This window comes from Triturus cristatus, chromosome 3_2, assembly GCF_964204655.1.
Source record: "Triturus cristatus chromosome 3_2, aTriCri1.1, whole genome shotgun sequence".
NCBI classification, from domain to species: Eukaryota; Metazoa; Chordata; class Amphibia; order Caudata; family Salamandridae; genus Triturus; species Triturus cristatus.
The window spans coordinates 825,185,491-825,199,621 of NC_140584.1; the positions used below are offsets into that span (position 1 = coordinate 825,185,491).

The 14,131-nt window shown below is 47.0% G+C and overlaps 1 protein-coding gene across 4 annotated transcripts in view; it reads right to left on the reverse strand.

The window, feature by feature from the left end:
- Positions 1 to 289: 289 nt before the first annotated feature.
- YWHAE (tyrosine 3-monooxygenase/tryptophan 5-monooxygenase activation protein epsilon) overlaps positions 290 to 14,131 on the reverse strand; it is a 202,761-nt gene continuing 188,919 nt past the window's right edge. For all 4 annotated transcript variants that reach the window (XM_085649041.1, XM_085649043.1, XM_085649040.1 and 1 more), the window contains one exon: positions 290 to 1,189. In XM_085649041.1, the coding sequence (XP_085505167.1) occupies positions 1,137 to 1,189 (53 nt within the window). In that variant the 3' untranslated portion in view covers positions 290 to 1,136. The remainder of the gene's footprint in view (positions 1,190 to 14,131) is intronic.

Consider the following 14,131-nt stretch of genomic DNA (forward strand, 5'->3'; position numbering starts at 1 on the left):
ATGGCGATCTATGCAGTGTGTAATCTGCAGCTCATATGCTTCGAACACACACATACATATACATATATATACACATACACAGAGTTGCTATTTTCTTCTGATCCACTGCACAAACCAGGTAAGCGATATCACTTCTCATCAACAAATCTAATTACCAAAAGGTACTTTCTCAACAGTAATGCCTATAATTAGCTGGACTCACATTCAGGCACTTCAAGAGTCTGAGGCAAACACCTTTATTAGTGTGAAGAACAATCGACTGCAATCAGAAGATCAAGTGACAATAATATTTGGCGTTTTTAATTTAGATTTGTTTTTATTTAAGTTTAATGTTAATTCCATGCTGTGTTTCAGTAAGAACAATTACAGATTCGGTATCTGTGGCTCCAGTCAGATATCCAGTAGTACAAATCAGCTGCAAGTTACACATACTGAACAAAAGAGGTTGAGCAGGAGAAGGGGGAGGGGGCAAGGGTGGAAGGGTCAAAAAAACATTTTTGAATACGCATGCAGGCCCTTTCAATGCCACCTTCAATGCTAACCTGCTTGGAGGAGGGAAAGTTAAGGGAAGGCAAGAATGAATAGCAACAGATTCTCCAACTTCCACTAGGACAAGGTTTAAGCAACATTTTTGCACAGTTTGGAAACACTGTTTACAGAAAACCCACTACAACAGACACTCTCCAAAACAACCTGCAAAATTCAAGCTCTATACACCACTCATTTTAAACAATGGTATGAAATTCAGTTTAAACAATTAAACAAAGAAAAACCTCCAGCACAAGTTGTACAGTGCGGCTGACTCCAGCTCGTCTAGGGTCTAATGATTCACTCACTGTAAGCATTTCTAATAGTTTATGTGCTGGATGCACCAAGACATTCTAGTAATGCTGAAAAAGCTTCTCTAAAGTCCCATTAGTGTCTTAAAAACCTAAAATGCTGGAAGCAGGGAAATCCACAGGCATTCACTCTTGCCTTTAAGAATTCTTAAACTGTGTAAAAAAATGATAACCCAGGAGGGTAGGAACCTAACTCATGAGAACCAGTGTAAAAAGTCAGATCTGGTGGTCCTCAGAGTGAGACAGGGATCTTAGGAGGGGTGGACAGAGATGGATTCTCTTCTTGGCTTCAATGTCTCACTGGTTGTCATCTTCCACGTCCTGCAGGCACTCCTTATTCTGTTCATCTCCTGTAAAATAATGTAAATTATTAGTAACGTGTATAGCTTCATGTATTAAACTGCTGCACCACAAGCTTGTTGTTCCGCAAACTCCAGCAATTCGATAGTTGGTAAAATGGTTCCACGCCCCCTCAAGTGGTTAAGTCTCACAATGTTCCTTTGTTCAATGCAACTCAGATATAAAATGCCACATTCAAATTTCACTGTTCACCATTTTGCTTCATCAACATTGCACTCAGTCGAGAACACTTTTTGTGCATCATACATCTGTGACAGATTTACAATCTTTGACAAGAACAGCATTCAGGTGATGTGAGGCAAACAGATCAATAGCTCTAATGAACAAAGACTCAAAAGATTTCCACACATATTCTGTGCACATAAATAAAATAGAAAGAAAATTGAGCAGATGTCGTACAACCAACGCAGTCAGGATTCGCCCATGGGAGGCAGACTGGAGACAACATACATGTATTCCTAGATATCAAATAGCCAGGGATCCGAACACACAAATTATTCTTATCTCTCTCGATGCAGAGAAGGCATTCTACAGGTTAGACTGGCATTTAGTGTTTAAATGCCTGGGCCTCATGAATAAGGGTTTCATTAGAACCAACTCTGTGCTCCACTCAACTAGTCCTAAAATAGTTTCACAGCAGAAAATGAATAATGACCTTTCCCATGCAGTACACAGACAAATCAACTGAAACCAAAAGGATCACAAATGTAGCGTGGTATTCCCGGAGAAAGAGTTGACTGTTTGAACCCAATGGTGGCAGAAGAAAAATCTGAATAGATTTTTGTCCTGGTGCATGGGCTTCGGGAGGGGATTGGGGGGGGTGGGCTTCTACCAAACATCCACATCCAACACTAGTAGGAGTATACAAAGCTTGCGATCTACATCAGAACATGCTTTAAATGTTTATTTCAAAAATAATTTTTCTAACACTTACTAAAATAGGCTTCTCAAAAGGAATAGTTCATGAGCTACTCCAGGGTACATTACTGCTGGCAAATTTGCTAAATGAAGTGAGGTGATCTTTGTTGGTAATTTGTGTGTGGTGGCCTGTAATGCAATGGTCTGTTATTGTCAATATTAGATCACTAGCACTACTGGTAAATAGCTCAGGATTATTTTTATTGACCAAATAGCTCATATTATGGAAAAAGTGGAGACCCCCGTACTAAACCCTTTAACACTTCATATTGCTGCAAATGTGTGCGACTTTGTAAAATTTTAAGTAAGAGGATGAAAAATCCCATAAAATCATAATGAATACTTTATACCAAGCTGTTAGCCCCAGTAGCATCCGAGCAACAAAAAGTAATTCAGGGCTTTCCATACTTGGACAATTGGCTCATAAAAGCTTCCACACATCAACAAGCAGCAGCTACCACGTCCATCTGCCTCTCATTGTTCACCACACTCTGCCACACCGTCAACTATCAGAATTCTCACTTGCATCCCACAACGTTGACTTCTTGGGAGCCTTTCTAGACATGGTGCAAAACACAGCATTTCTCTTACAAGACAGACAGGTAAAGATTTGTGAACTAGCTCACACTGTCCACAAAAAAAGTGTTTCTGCCCAGATCTACAAATCGTTCATGGGTACGATTTCTTCCTGCATCCCTCGTTTTAAATTGCCGACTACAAATGAGCCCACTTAAAGAAGAACTGGACGCGCAATAGCTCCAGGAACATGGGTCCTTCGCCTCATTCTAAGAACTGCAACAATGAAAGTTGCCATGTTTTTGTAGACACAAACTTCAAATCTCTCCAGAGATCTCATAGCTTACATCAATAAGCAAATATATCATAACAATGGATACCTCCCTAAAAGGTTGGGGTGCCCACCTCCAGGACTTCCAAATGAGGCCAGACAAAACAAAGCTCCACATCAACTGAAACTTAAGGCTATCGCCTTAGCAGTGAAGTTGTTTTACCCATGATAGAAAAATCATTTGTCCTCATACACTGACAATACCACCAGTAACATTTATCTCAACAAGCAGGGGGGGGTTGGGGGACACGCTCACCAGAGCAATCTAGTGCGGCACAACACATCTGGAACTGGGCTCTTCAACATCCGCTATTGCTCAAAGCAGAACATGGGTTGGAGTGCCCAACATCCTTGCAGATTTCGCCAAGCCAGACTATTGTCCATTACCAGGTGTGGGAGCAAGACCAGAGTGGCAAGCCAAACGTGAATCGGTTTGCTACAAAGGAGAACAAAAAATGCCCATTGTTCGCAAGTTGACATCCCCAACAGGGATAGTCCGTAATCTATGCTACGCTTTTCCCCTGCTCCTGTTGGTCCCAATGATGCTCAACAAACTGAAGAGAGCCTTGCCAACTTCTCCTCTTAGCTCCCAAGTGGCCGAGACAGTTCCGATTCACGGAGCTCCTGCTCCTCTCGCACTAACCTGAAGTTCAGCTCAATGGTCGCTGACCATGAATCAGGGCCAGGTACGTCATCCCGACCGGACATTGTTACATTTATTAGCCTGGCTCAGGAGTTCAAGGAATTCACCATGATAGACATTCCGTCAGACTGCAGGGAAATCCTTGACACAGCAAGAGTGCAACAAACAGAGCTTATAAGCTCAAGTGGAAACCAATGCTTCTTCCTTTGGTGTGCGGACTCCAAGGTTCACCCTCTCATCAACCGAGAAAATTCACCCATATTTGTTCCACCTGGCAAGATCCAGCTTGACTGAGCAATTTTCAGGTTTACACAGTCCAGTAATGCACCTTTTCTATGGTCTGGTCAAGTTGTACCATCATAGTACCTGAAAGTGGTGCTGGGACAACTCATGAAAACACCATTTGATCCCATTCACAAGGCAGAATTGAAGTGCCTTACTTAGAAAGCTGCACTTCTAGTGGCTCACATCTGCCAACCGAGTGACATTCACACTTTTACCATTAAGGAACTTTCCTACTATTCAAGACATGCAGTGTAATACTTCAAAACCAATCCCAAGTTTATTCCCAATGTGCCATCAGACTTCCACTTGAACAAGCCAGTGGTTCTAACATTCTTCCTGAAACCAAAGAATTGCATAAAAATCTCTACATTATCTAGACAAACGAGTCAAGTTTTACGTACACAGAATCCATCAAATCTACAGAGTGGACCAATTGTATCTGGCTTACGGGGATATTAGAAAAGGTTTGTCAGCATCCAAACAGACAATCGCCAGATGGATTACATTCACCATACAATTTTATCACTCGCAAGCCAGAGCTATTCCCACATCTACAGCCTTTTTTACTGGTGTACCCATCCAGCATATATGCCAAGCAGCAAAGTGGTCCAGCAGGCACACATTTATGAAACATTATTGCCTGGATTAGACTCATAACATTCTAAAAGAAGCAAAAAGTCCTACCACCAGAGCCGGCTATGCATCAAAATGGAAAAGATTTTACAAAAAGTTGCTGTCCTGCAAATGTATAAACTGAAACGGCAGTGGCCTCTGGGGGTACCGAGCCCTGTGTCTTCTGTGCAATTTGACAATAAACTTGGCTTCATAAAATAAAAAGGAAATGATTTGTTTTATACTGCAACAACAAATCAATCCTTTAGATGCTTCCATACAAACTTAGTATTCTTCATGACCTTAAGACCTTCTAGTCAAATAACATAATTGGGATAGCCCTCACTGATTTCTTGGTAGGTTCAGAGCTGTGGAATTTAATAAAATATCTACTTGTCCATGGGACAGGTTGCTTCATAAATCTACTTGTCATGTAACAAAATTCACTTGTCCCTTTGGTGTCATGTAGAGCAGCAACAAATTATGGCAGCAATCTCATTACATAAGAGCTCTGATAAAAGCAGCTCCGATTATGCCAGGGCTCATACCATAGCAGTGTTTAAATACTTGCAATCTCCTTATGTTGCCACATTTCCACAGATCTACATACTGGGGCTGAAGGTAGTGGTAAACAATAGTTCCAGGCTTAGAAAGTCCTTTTGAGTCTGTGCAAACTTACTAACTAGCATATTTTAAGGGTTTTCAACAACTCTTCTCTAATCTTTTCCCATACTGAGAAATGTTGGAAATTTACTCCAGACAATGGCAGACGTAAACCTTCTTCCAGAGTTAGGAAAAAAGTGGTTGGAGGGAATGTGAACTTACAAACTCTCAGATTTTCGCATGAGCAAATCTACACACGCATGTTTGTTCATGCTAAAACGCAGTTCACAAATTTTTCTAGGAGTGCTATTTCTTGTCCTACTTCTGTAAATTCTTGGGAATTCACGAAAGCCGTATAGCTGCACTTAATGCAAGGACATATACTATCATGGGTGCATTTTTGAGACTCTTTAATAATTGGACCCCTAATTTGGTCTGGCGTACCATGACCGTTTGTGTTTAATAAAATTCTGTATCTCTCTATCGGCTTGCTTACCTGTGAGGGTCAGCCAAGGTATTTGCCAACTCTGTTAGAGGGGTGACAGGTGCCTCAAGCAATCGTCTTGGCTGCCGTAGGAGTTGCAGCAACTGTACAGGCCTTGGCGCTTTTAGCATAGGAGTCCCAGAGCAGATGGTGGAAATATGCGATAGACTTGGAGCATACTTTGTAAATTAGTAACCAGAGCCAGGCATTGAGATGGATAGCTCCTGCTGGTGTTGAACTGATTATTCCTGTTGGTATTGTTTGGGTGCTCTTGCAGAGTAACAGTCCCACTGATAATGGTGGTCATCATCCTCAAAAGTCTTGGCATTTGACATGTAGTTGTGATGGACTACTAGCTACTCCATAGGGACCTTCATCCTCTGAGTCGTTATCCTCACCTAAGAGGTGCACAGGTGGATAAGACAACACCTTACTCCGAGAGGTGTGAGCTGGTAGAATTGTGGCTGCAGACATTTTTGCCGTTGGCATTGTTTGTTCAATCATCGATGTTCTCTTAGTTGACGGTAAGTTAGTCGATCGCATCACAGACAGTATCATAGATAGTGTCATAGTCAACGGGTGCCTCAACGGTATAGTTGACGAACCCATCAACGGTATCGCCGTTGAGTCGTCAACCAGATCTTCATTGTCAACAGTAAGTTGAGGAGAGACGTAGTCGATGGAGTACTGGGCGAGTGGTGTTTTAGTATCCTTGTTATGATCGATGACTAGGACATTATCGGAGATGATGCTGTTGTAAAGGTAGATGTGGATGTCTTAACCATAGACTGAGTCGTCAGAGAATGCACCTGCAGAGCTCGATGACTGAAGCACCCTGGGGAAGTGCTTCTTTAGGGAAAGGAGCAGTGGTAGGCTCTGAGGGAATCTTTTCTGACGCTAGTTTGCGCTTCTTGGAGGAGGAAGGAATGTCCTCATACCTCTATTCGTGCCCAGAAGTAATAGATTTGGATTTTTAATGGCATTTGCAGGTGGTTCTGAGGCGATTTTCTCTTTAGATTTAAGTGTCTTGAGGGGAGATGAAGTCTGAAGACTGATCACTATCCTTAAATAACGGGCACTATTTTGTAGCCTTTCCAGCCATATCAAAAGTCCATCTTCCCTGTCTAAGAGTCTTGCAGTCTCATCTTATGCTTTGGATAGAGGCAATATATTTAGTCTTTATGTGGCTCTTCTGAATGGAGCCTCTTCTTCCCACAAGAGTCACAGGATCCGAAAAGTCTTTTTTTAGGGAGTTGGGACATAGTGTTCCGTTCAGGATATGCAGGTAGTCAAAGAAGGAAAATGCCACTTGCCAGTATGCATCTGTTCTTGGCATGTAGAGCTGCAGGGTTGTACACTGTGCATAGATCACCATCTGGTGTTGGGCTTGGATGCTTGCACCATGTCTTGGAATAAGTCTTTTTTTAGTCACGAGATAGGTGACTCCTCCCTTGGACGATAGTGCGCGTGGGCATCGACTCCATCCTCAGATTGTTTTTCACCATGAAGGGAAATGATGGAGTTTGTAAGAAACAGAATAGATGTCCATGTAAGTGTATCTAATTAAGATCATAGTGGAACAGATACAAGTCCCGGGGAGGCGGGTGGGTGCGTACAACTCTGCAGCTCTACATGCCAAGAACAGAGGCATACTGGTAAGTAGCATATTCCGTTCGAGGCATATGAGTGCCAGATTATACACTGTGCATAGACTGTATAGCAGTGTCTCCCCTAGCGGTGGTCACCTGTATCTGTTGCAGTGGTTCGAAAAAGTGTTTTAAGAACAGCCTGGCCTACAGAAGCCTGTTGCTTGGCCTGCACGTCAACACAATAGTGTTTGGTGAAGGTGTGTGGTGTAGACCATGTTGCTGCTTTACAGATGTCATCTAAGGAAATGCTCCCTAAGAATGCCATTGAAGCCCCTAGTTTGCGTGTTGAGTGCGCCCTAGGGGGAACTGTTAGTGTGCGTTTAGCCTTCTGGTAGCATATTTGAATGCATTTGACTATCCACCTAGCAATCCCAGCTGTGGAGATGGGGTTTCCTTTATGAGGTGGCGAGAAGGCTACAAACAGTTTTGTATTTCTGAAGGGCTTAGTTTTGTCAATATAATAAAGTAGGGCTCTTTTGACGTCAAGTGTGAAGAGCTCTCTGTGCTACAGAGTCCGGGTTTTGGAAAAACACTGGTACCTCAACTGATTGGTTAAGATGAAAAGCAGAGATTACTTTGGGAAGGAATTTTGGATTTGGTCTAAGAACCACCTTGTTATGATCTATTTGTAAGAATGGTTCTTGTATGGTTAAAGCCTAGATCTCACTTACCCTTCTGAGAGGGGTAATTGCAACAAGGAAAGCTACTTTCCATGTGAGGAACTGCAGTTCACATGTGTAGAGGTTCAAATGTGGGACCCAGGAGTCTGGTAAGGACAATGTTTAGATTCCACACCAGAGAGGGTGGTAGTCTGGGAGGAATTCTTTTAAGGCCTTCCCTAAAGGCTTTAATTGCAGGTACTCTAAATAGTGACAAGTGTTGTCTGTTTTGTAAATAAGCGGCAATCACAGCTAGATGTAATCTTATGGATGAATATGCTAGATTACACCTTCGTAAATGCAGCAAATAATGTCTTGGATTGAAGCATCCAACGGATTGATTTTATTGTTATTGCAGTAGATGACAAATCTTTTCCATTTTGCTGCATAACAAGCTCTAGTAGTAGGGTGTTTGGCTTCTTTAATGATATTCATACAGTCCGGTAGAAGGTTAAGGTAACCAAACTCTAGGACTTCAGGAGCCAGATTGCTAGATTCAGTTGTCCTGAATCGGGGTGCCTTATCTCTCCATGGTTCTGCATTAGCAACGTTGGGGAGAGACATAGTTTTTGGTGTGGAACTACTGAAAGTTCCAGGAGTGTTGTGAACCATGGTTGCCATGCCCATGTGGGAGCCACCAGGATCATCTTTAGAGACTGCTGCCTGAGCTTGCGTACTACTAGGAGAATCAATGGGAGTGGCGGAAAAGCGTACGCAAATCTGCCTGACCAGTTTATCCATATCGCATAGCCTTTGGACAACGGGTGTGGAAACCTGGCAGCGAAGGTTGGGCATTTCGCATTTGCGTGTGTGGCTAACAGATCTAGGTCTGGTCGCCCCACATTTGGAAAAATGGTTGAACTGGAGGATGAAGTTCCCATTCGTGTATTTGCTGTGTCTGCCGACTTAGCAGATGCGCAATCGGACTGTGAACTCCTGGAAGGAGTAGTTTCTTACCTGTAACTCCAGTTCTGTAGTAGGGGTATCTCTGTTATAGTCATAATCTATGAATAATCCCCGCCCATGTGCGGGGACCCCGGAGCAATCAAAAATATCTCTTAAGCTGTCCCGCATTTGCGAACCTGCAAAGACACTTAAGAGACAGACAAAATAATACAGCCTAATCACCACAAGGCTGCACTGGCCAGCACTTCCTCTGAAGTGAACACAAAAGCCAAAATAAAGTTGAAATGTCATTTTTATTCACATTTGACATGTTCCTTTATTATCACACACTCCCTTCACCAAAATCCCTTTAAACAATAGAGAGGAAGGGGTGGACAGACAAGCCCTATAGGCTGTCATTATGTGTCTGCTAAAGGGATACCGTGCCTTTAAGAAACTCTCCAGAGACCCCCGGTATCCCAGGATGCACAGCCAACACAAGTTACTTTCAGTTCTTTTTGAAGGTGTATAACAACAGGCCTGATACCGTTAGGTTACTCCACCGGGGAGGAGGGAGGGTCGCTTATGACTATAACAGAGATACCCCTACTACAGAACTGGAGTTACAGGTAAGAAACTACTCCTTCTGTAGTAGGGGATCTCTGTGTATAGTCATAATCTATGAATAGAATGGCAAGCCCATCCCAACCAACAAGAAGCGGTGGAGTAAGACCAACCACCAACAAATCACTGTGCAAACAAATTCCTCAGCGAAGCCTGTCCAACCTGCGCATCTGCCCTAGCATCAGAGTCCAGGCAGTAATGCTTTGTAAACGTATGGACTGACTTCCAGGTGGCAGCCTTACAAATGTCAGCAATGGGAACATTCCTAAGCAAAGCGGTGGTAGCCGCCTTTCCTCTAGTCGAATGTGCTGTAGGCTTACCCCCTAATGTTTTATTAGCTTTTTGGTAACAAAGCTGAATACAGGAAACAATCCATCTGGAAATGGACTGCTTTGAGGTAGCTAAACCAGTTCTTACCGAACCATAATTAACAAACAGTTGATCCGACCTGCGGATATCTTTTGTCTTATCCAGGTAGAATTTCAACACCCTACGCACATCAAGTGAATGCAGAGACCTCTCCGCCGGAGAGGAAGGATGCTGAAAAAACGTAGGCAAAGTTATCATCTGATTCACATGGAAATCTGATATCACCTTAGGCAAAAATTTAGGATGGGTACGCATCACTACTTTAGAAGCATGGAAAACAGTATACGGCTCTTGGCAACACAGAGCCTGAATCTCACTCACCCTCCTGGCCGATGTAATGGCTACAAGGAAGGCCGCCTTCCAAGACAAATGCTGCAGCGAAGCCTTATGGATAGGTTCAAAAGGCTCCCTCATCAATCTAGATAACACCACATTCAATTCCCAAGGTGGAGAAGGCCTTCTAACAGGGGGAAACACCTTACGCAAACCCTCCAAAAAATCCTTAATCACAGGGATTTGAAAAAATGAGGTTTGAGAAGGGCCCTTCCTATACGCAGTCAGAGCTGCGAGATGAACCTTAATAGATTGAAAATTAAGCCCAGACTGAGCTAACTGCAGCAGATAAGGCAAAATAACGTCTTCTTTACAGGATGTAGGGTCAAAGTCCTTCGCCTTGCACCATAAGCAGAATCTCTTCCACTTATAGGCGTAGGAGGTCCTCGTAGACGGTCTCTTAGCCTCTTTTAAGATCTCCATACAGTCCTGAGGCAGGTTCAAGTGTCCATACTGCACTAGCTCAGGAGCCATGCTGCCAAACTCAAGGACGAGAGATTGGGGTGAACTATCTGCCCTCCGAACTTCGTGAGGAGGTCCGGCCGGCACGGCAGGCGCCGGTGCGGCAGAACAGACCGGTGAAGAAGGTCGGTGAACCACCATTGTCTCGGCCACTCCGGAGCAATCAGGATCATTCTGGCTCTGGATTGCGACAGCTTGATCAGCACCGCCGGAATCAGGGGAATGGGTGGAAAGGCGTAGAGAAAGCTGTTGGACCAGCTGATCCATAGTGCATTCCCCAGCGTCCCTGGTTGGTAGTACCTGGACGCGAAGTCGCGGCATTTGCTGTTTTCTGCCGTGGCGAACAGATCTATATCCGGAGTGCCCCATTCTGCGAAGACGTCTCTTAGCACGTCGTCGTTTAGCACCCACTCGTGGTTCTCTTGAACGAGTCTGCTGAGCGCGTCTGCTTGGGCATTCTGCACTCCCGGCAGGTGGGTCGCCGTGATCGTCAGATTCCTGGCCACCAGCCAGTTCCAGATCGCCTGTGCCTCCCGAGACAGGGTGCGTGACCGGGAGCCCCCCTGCTTGTTGAGGTAATACATGGTCGTAGTATTGTCCGTCTGAACCAGCAGGGAGGACGTCCTGAAGGAGGGATGGAACGCCTTCAAGGCCAAGTGTACTGCTCTGAGTTCCAAAAAGTTGATATGGTAGGTCGTCTCCATCTGCGACCATATCCCCTGAATCTGAAGAGGGCCCGAATGCGCTCCCCAGCCCTGGAGAGACGCATCGGTCACTATGGTCTGGGCCGGAATGTCCTTGTGAAAAGGGGTCCCCTTGCAGACATTCTCTGGGGAACACCACCATTTCAGAGACTGCCGAGCGTGCTGAGACAACTGGATCTTGTCCTCCCAACGCCCCCTCCTCTGGTCCCATTGATCCTCCAGACATTCCTGCAGGGGCCTCATATGCAGACGTGCATTGGGGGTGAGGAAGATGCAAGAAGCCATCGACCCCAGTAATGAAGACACCGTCCTCACCGTAGGAGAGCGGGCTGAGATGAGATGCAGAGCCTTCCCACGGATCGATAAGCGTCTCTCCTCCGAAGGACACACGCTTGCGGTCAAGGTATTGACTGAAGCCCCCAAGTACTGGAGACACTGCACAGGGATCGGCACTGACTTCGTCATGTTGATGTGCAGCCCCAGACGGTGAAGCAAAGCCGCCGTCCTGTTGAAATGGCACTGGGCTTCCTGATAAGTGGACGCTTTGATCAACCAGTCGTCCAGGTAAGGGTACACAAACACCTTGGTCTTCCGCAGGTGTGCCGCGACCACTGCCATGCACTTGGAGAACGTCCGTGGCGCAGACTTCAGGCCAAACGGGAGTACGGAATACTGGTAATGGTTGTTGCCTACCAGAAACCTCAGGAATTTGCGATGCTTCGGTGCGATCGGCACATGAAAGTAAGCGTCCTGCAGATCTATGGCGCACAGCCAGTCTCCTCGATGCAACTGAGGGTAAATCTGATGCAGGGACAACATACGGAACTTTTCTCGGCGGATCCACCTGTTTGCTTGACGCAGATCCAGAATAGGCCTGAACTCGTTCTTGTCTTTTTTTCTTACGAGAAAGAACCGTGAGTAGAGACCTTTTCCTTTTTGCCTCAAAGGAACAGCTTCTATCGCCTTCTTTTTTAAGAGAACGTCCGCCTCCCGCTGGAGCTCCCGCACCATTTAAAGGGAGCGCACTGGTGGAATCTGTGGAGGCGAACTGGTGAAACGAAGACAGTAGCCATTGCAAACAATATTCAGCACCCACTTGTCCTGTGTTATTGTCCTCCACTCTGCCAGGTAGTGTTGAATACTTCCCCCCACCGGAGCGGGTAACGGATGAGGGGGAAGTAACTTTTCAGGGCTTCGACCCGGACGGGCCTTTGTTCCCCGCCGAGGACTGATGCTGGCCTCTGCCCCTCTGGCGCTTCTGAAAGGGCTGCCTCTGGTACTGCTGCTGCTGCTGGGGCTGTTGCTGGGGGCCCGACTGACGCCCTTGGCCCCTCTGCTTGGTGTAGCGCCTGCCCGAGGAACGGAAGGACCTCCTCTGCTCCTTAGGCCGCTCCAGCCCCACCGCCTTCAGAGTCTCCGCCTCAGCCTTCATGCGGGCCATCTCGTCATCCGCATGCGACCCGAATAACGTCGTGCCAGAGAATGGTAGATTGGCGATCTTCTGCTGCGCTTCCGGCTTAAGCGGAGTCAGCCGCAGCCAGGAATGCCTCCTCATATGTATGCCGTGGCAGTACCCATGGGCTGCCAACAACGACACGTCCCCCGCCGCACTGATGATCTGATTAGAGACCATCATGCCCTCGTTCAGCACCTCTTGAAAATCCTCCCTCTTGTCTCTGGGCAGGGAGGCCGCGAACTGTTGCAGGGAGTCCCAAAGAGACCTGTCATAGCGCCCCAACAGAGCGGAGGCGCTAGCGGCCTTCATTGTAGTAGCCGACGTGGAGCACATCCTCCTCCCCAAGGAGTCCATTTTGCGACTCTCCTTATCCGGGGGAGCCGTGGAGGAAGGCGTAGTAGAGTGTTGCTTACGAGCCGCCGCCACGATAACAGAATCCGGTGGGGGGTCCACTCTGAGGAACGCCGGATCCGAGTCAGGGGCCCTGTACTTCTTTGACAGTCTCGAGGGCGCCGGCTTCACCACAGCCGGCGTTAAGAACACCTCCATCGCAGGTTCCTCCAGTCCTGGGACCAGCGGGAGGAGGGGGCGCGACAGATGTACTTTATGCAAAGTCTCAAAAATCACAGACGTAGTGGGAATAGGGGTAGTCACTGATATCCCCAACTTCGCAGCCCCTCTCAGCAACACCTCCTGGAACGTGGCAATGTCATCCACTGGAGAGACGCGGGAAGGAGGCGTCTCTGACAGCGAGGGCGAATACTTGCCAGCCCCCGGAGAGTACGTGCCCCTCGACCCTCTGGAACGGGACCGATACCTCCGTCGACCATGTCCAGAGCGAGTGGAGGATCTGCGCCTACTCCGTGATCGCCTGCGAGGGCGAGAGCGAGATCTCTGCCGGTGAGGGACCCTCGGGGGAGGAGGCGGTGGCTGCGGTGGTGAGGCAGGCAGCTGAGGCACGGGCAGAGGCAGCGGAGGAGGTGGAGGAGGAGGAAGAGGAAGAGGAGGCGGAGGAAGAGGAGGAGGCTGAGGAGGAGGAGGCAGTGCAGGCACCGGTGGAGGCGCCGGTGGAAGGTCGGGCACCGGAGGCAAAGGAGGCCGCTGGGTACGCAGCGGGGTCAGATGGTCTGAAGCCCCATCACTTCTAGCCGGAGAGCCCCCATCATCATTGTCCGGGCTCGCGGCCACTCTCCTCTTCTTGGCGGGCCTGTCCCGCGGGGAAGCCACCGAAGGCGAACGTCCGCGCCTCCCCGATCCTCGACTGGAGATCGTAATCACCGAGGACGTATTCCCCGATGTCTGGGACGTCGAACTGTACCTTGACCTCGAACGGCGTCTCTTCGCCCTCGACGACGAGTGCCGCCCCGCAGTCGATCGTCCTCTCGACGTCGAACCAAGT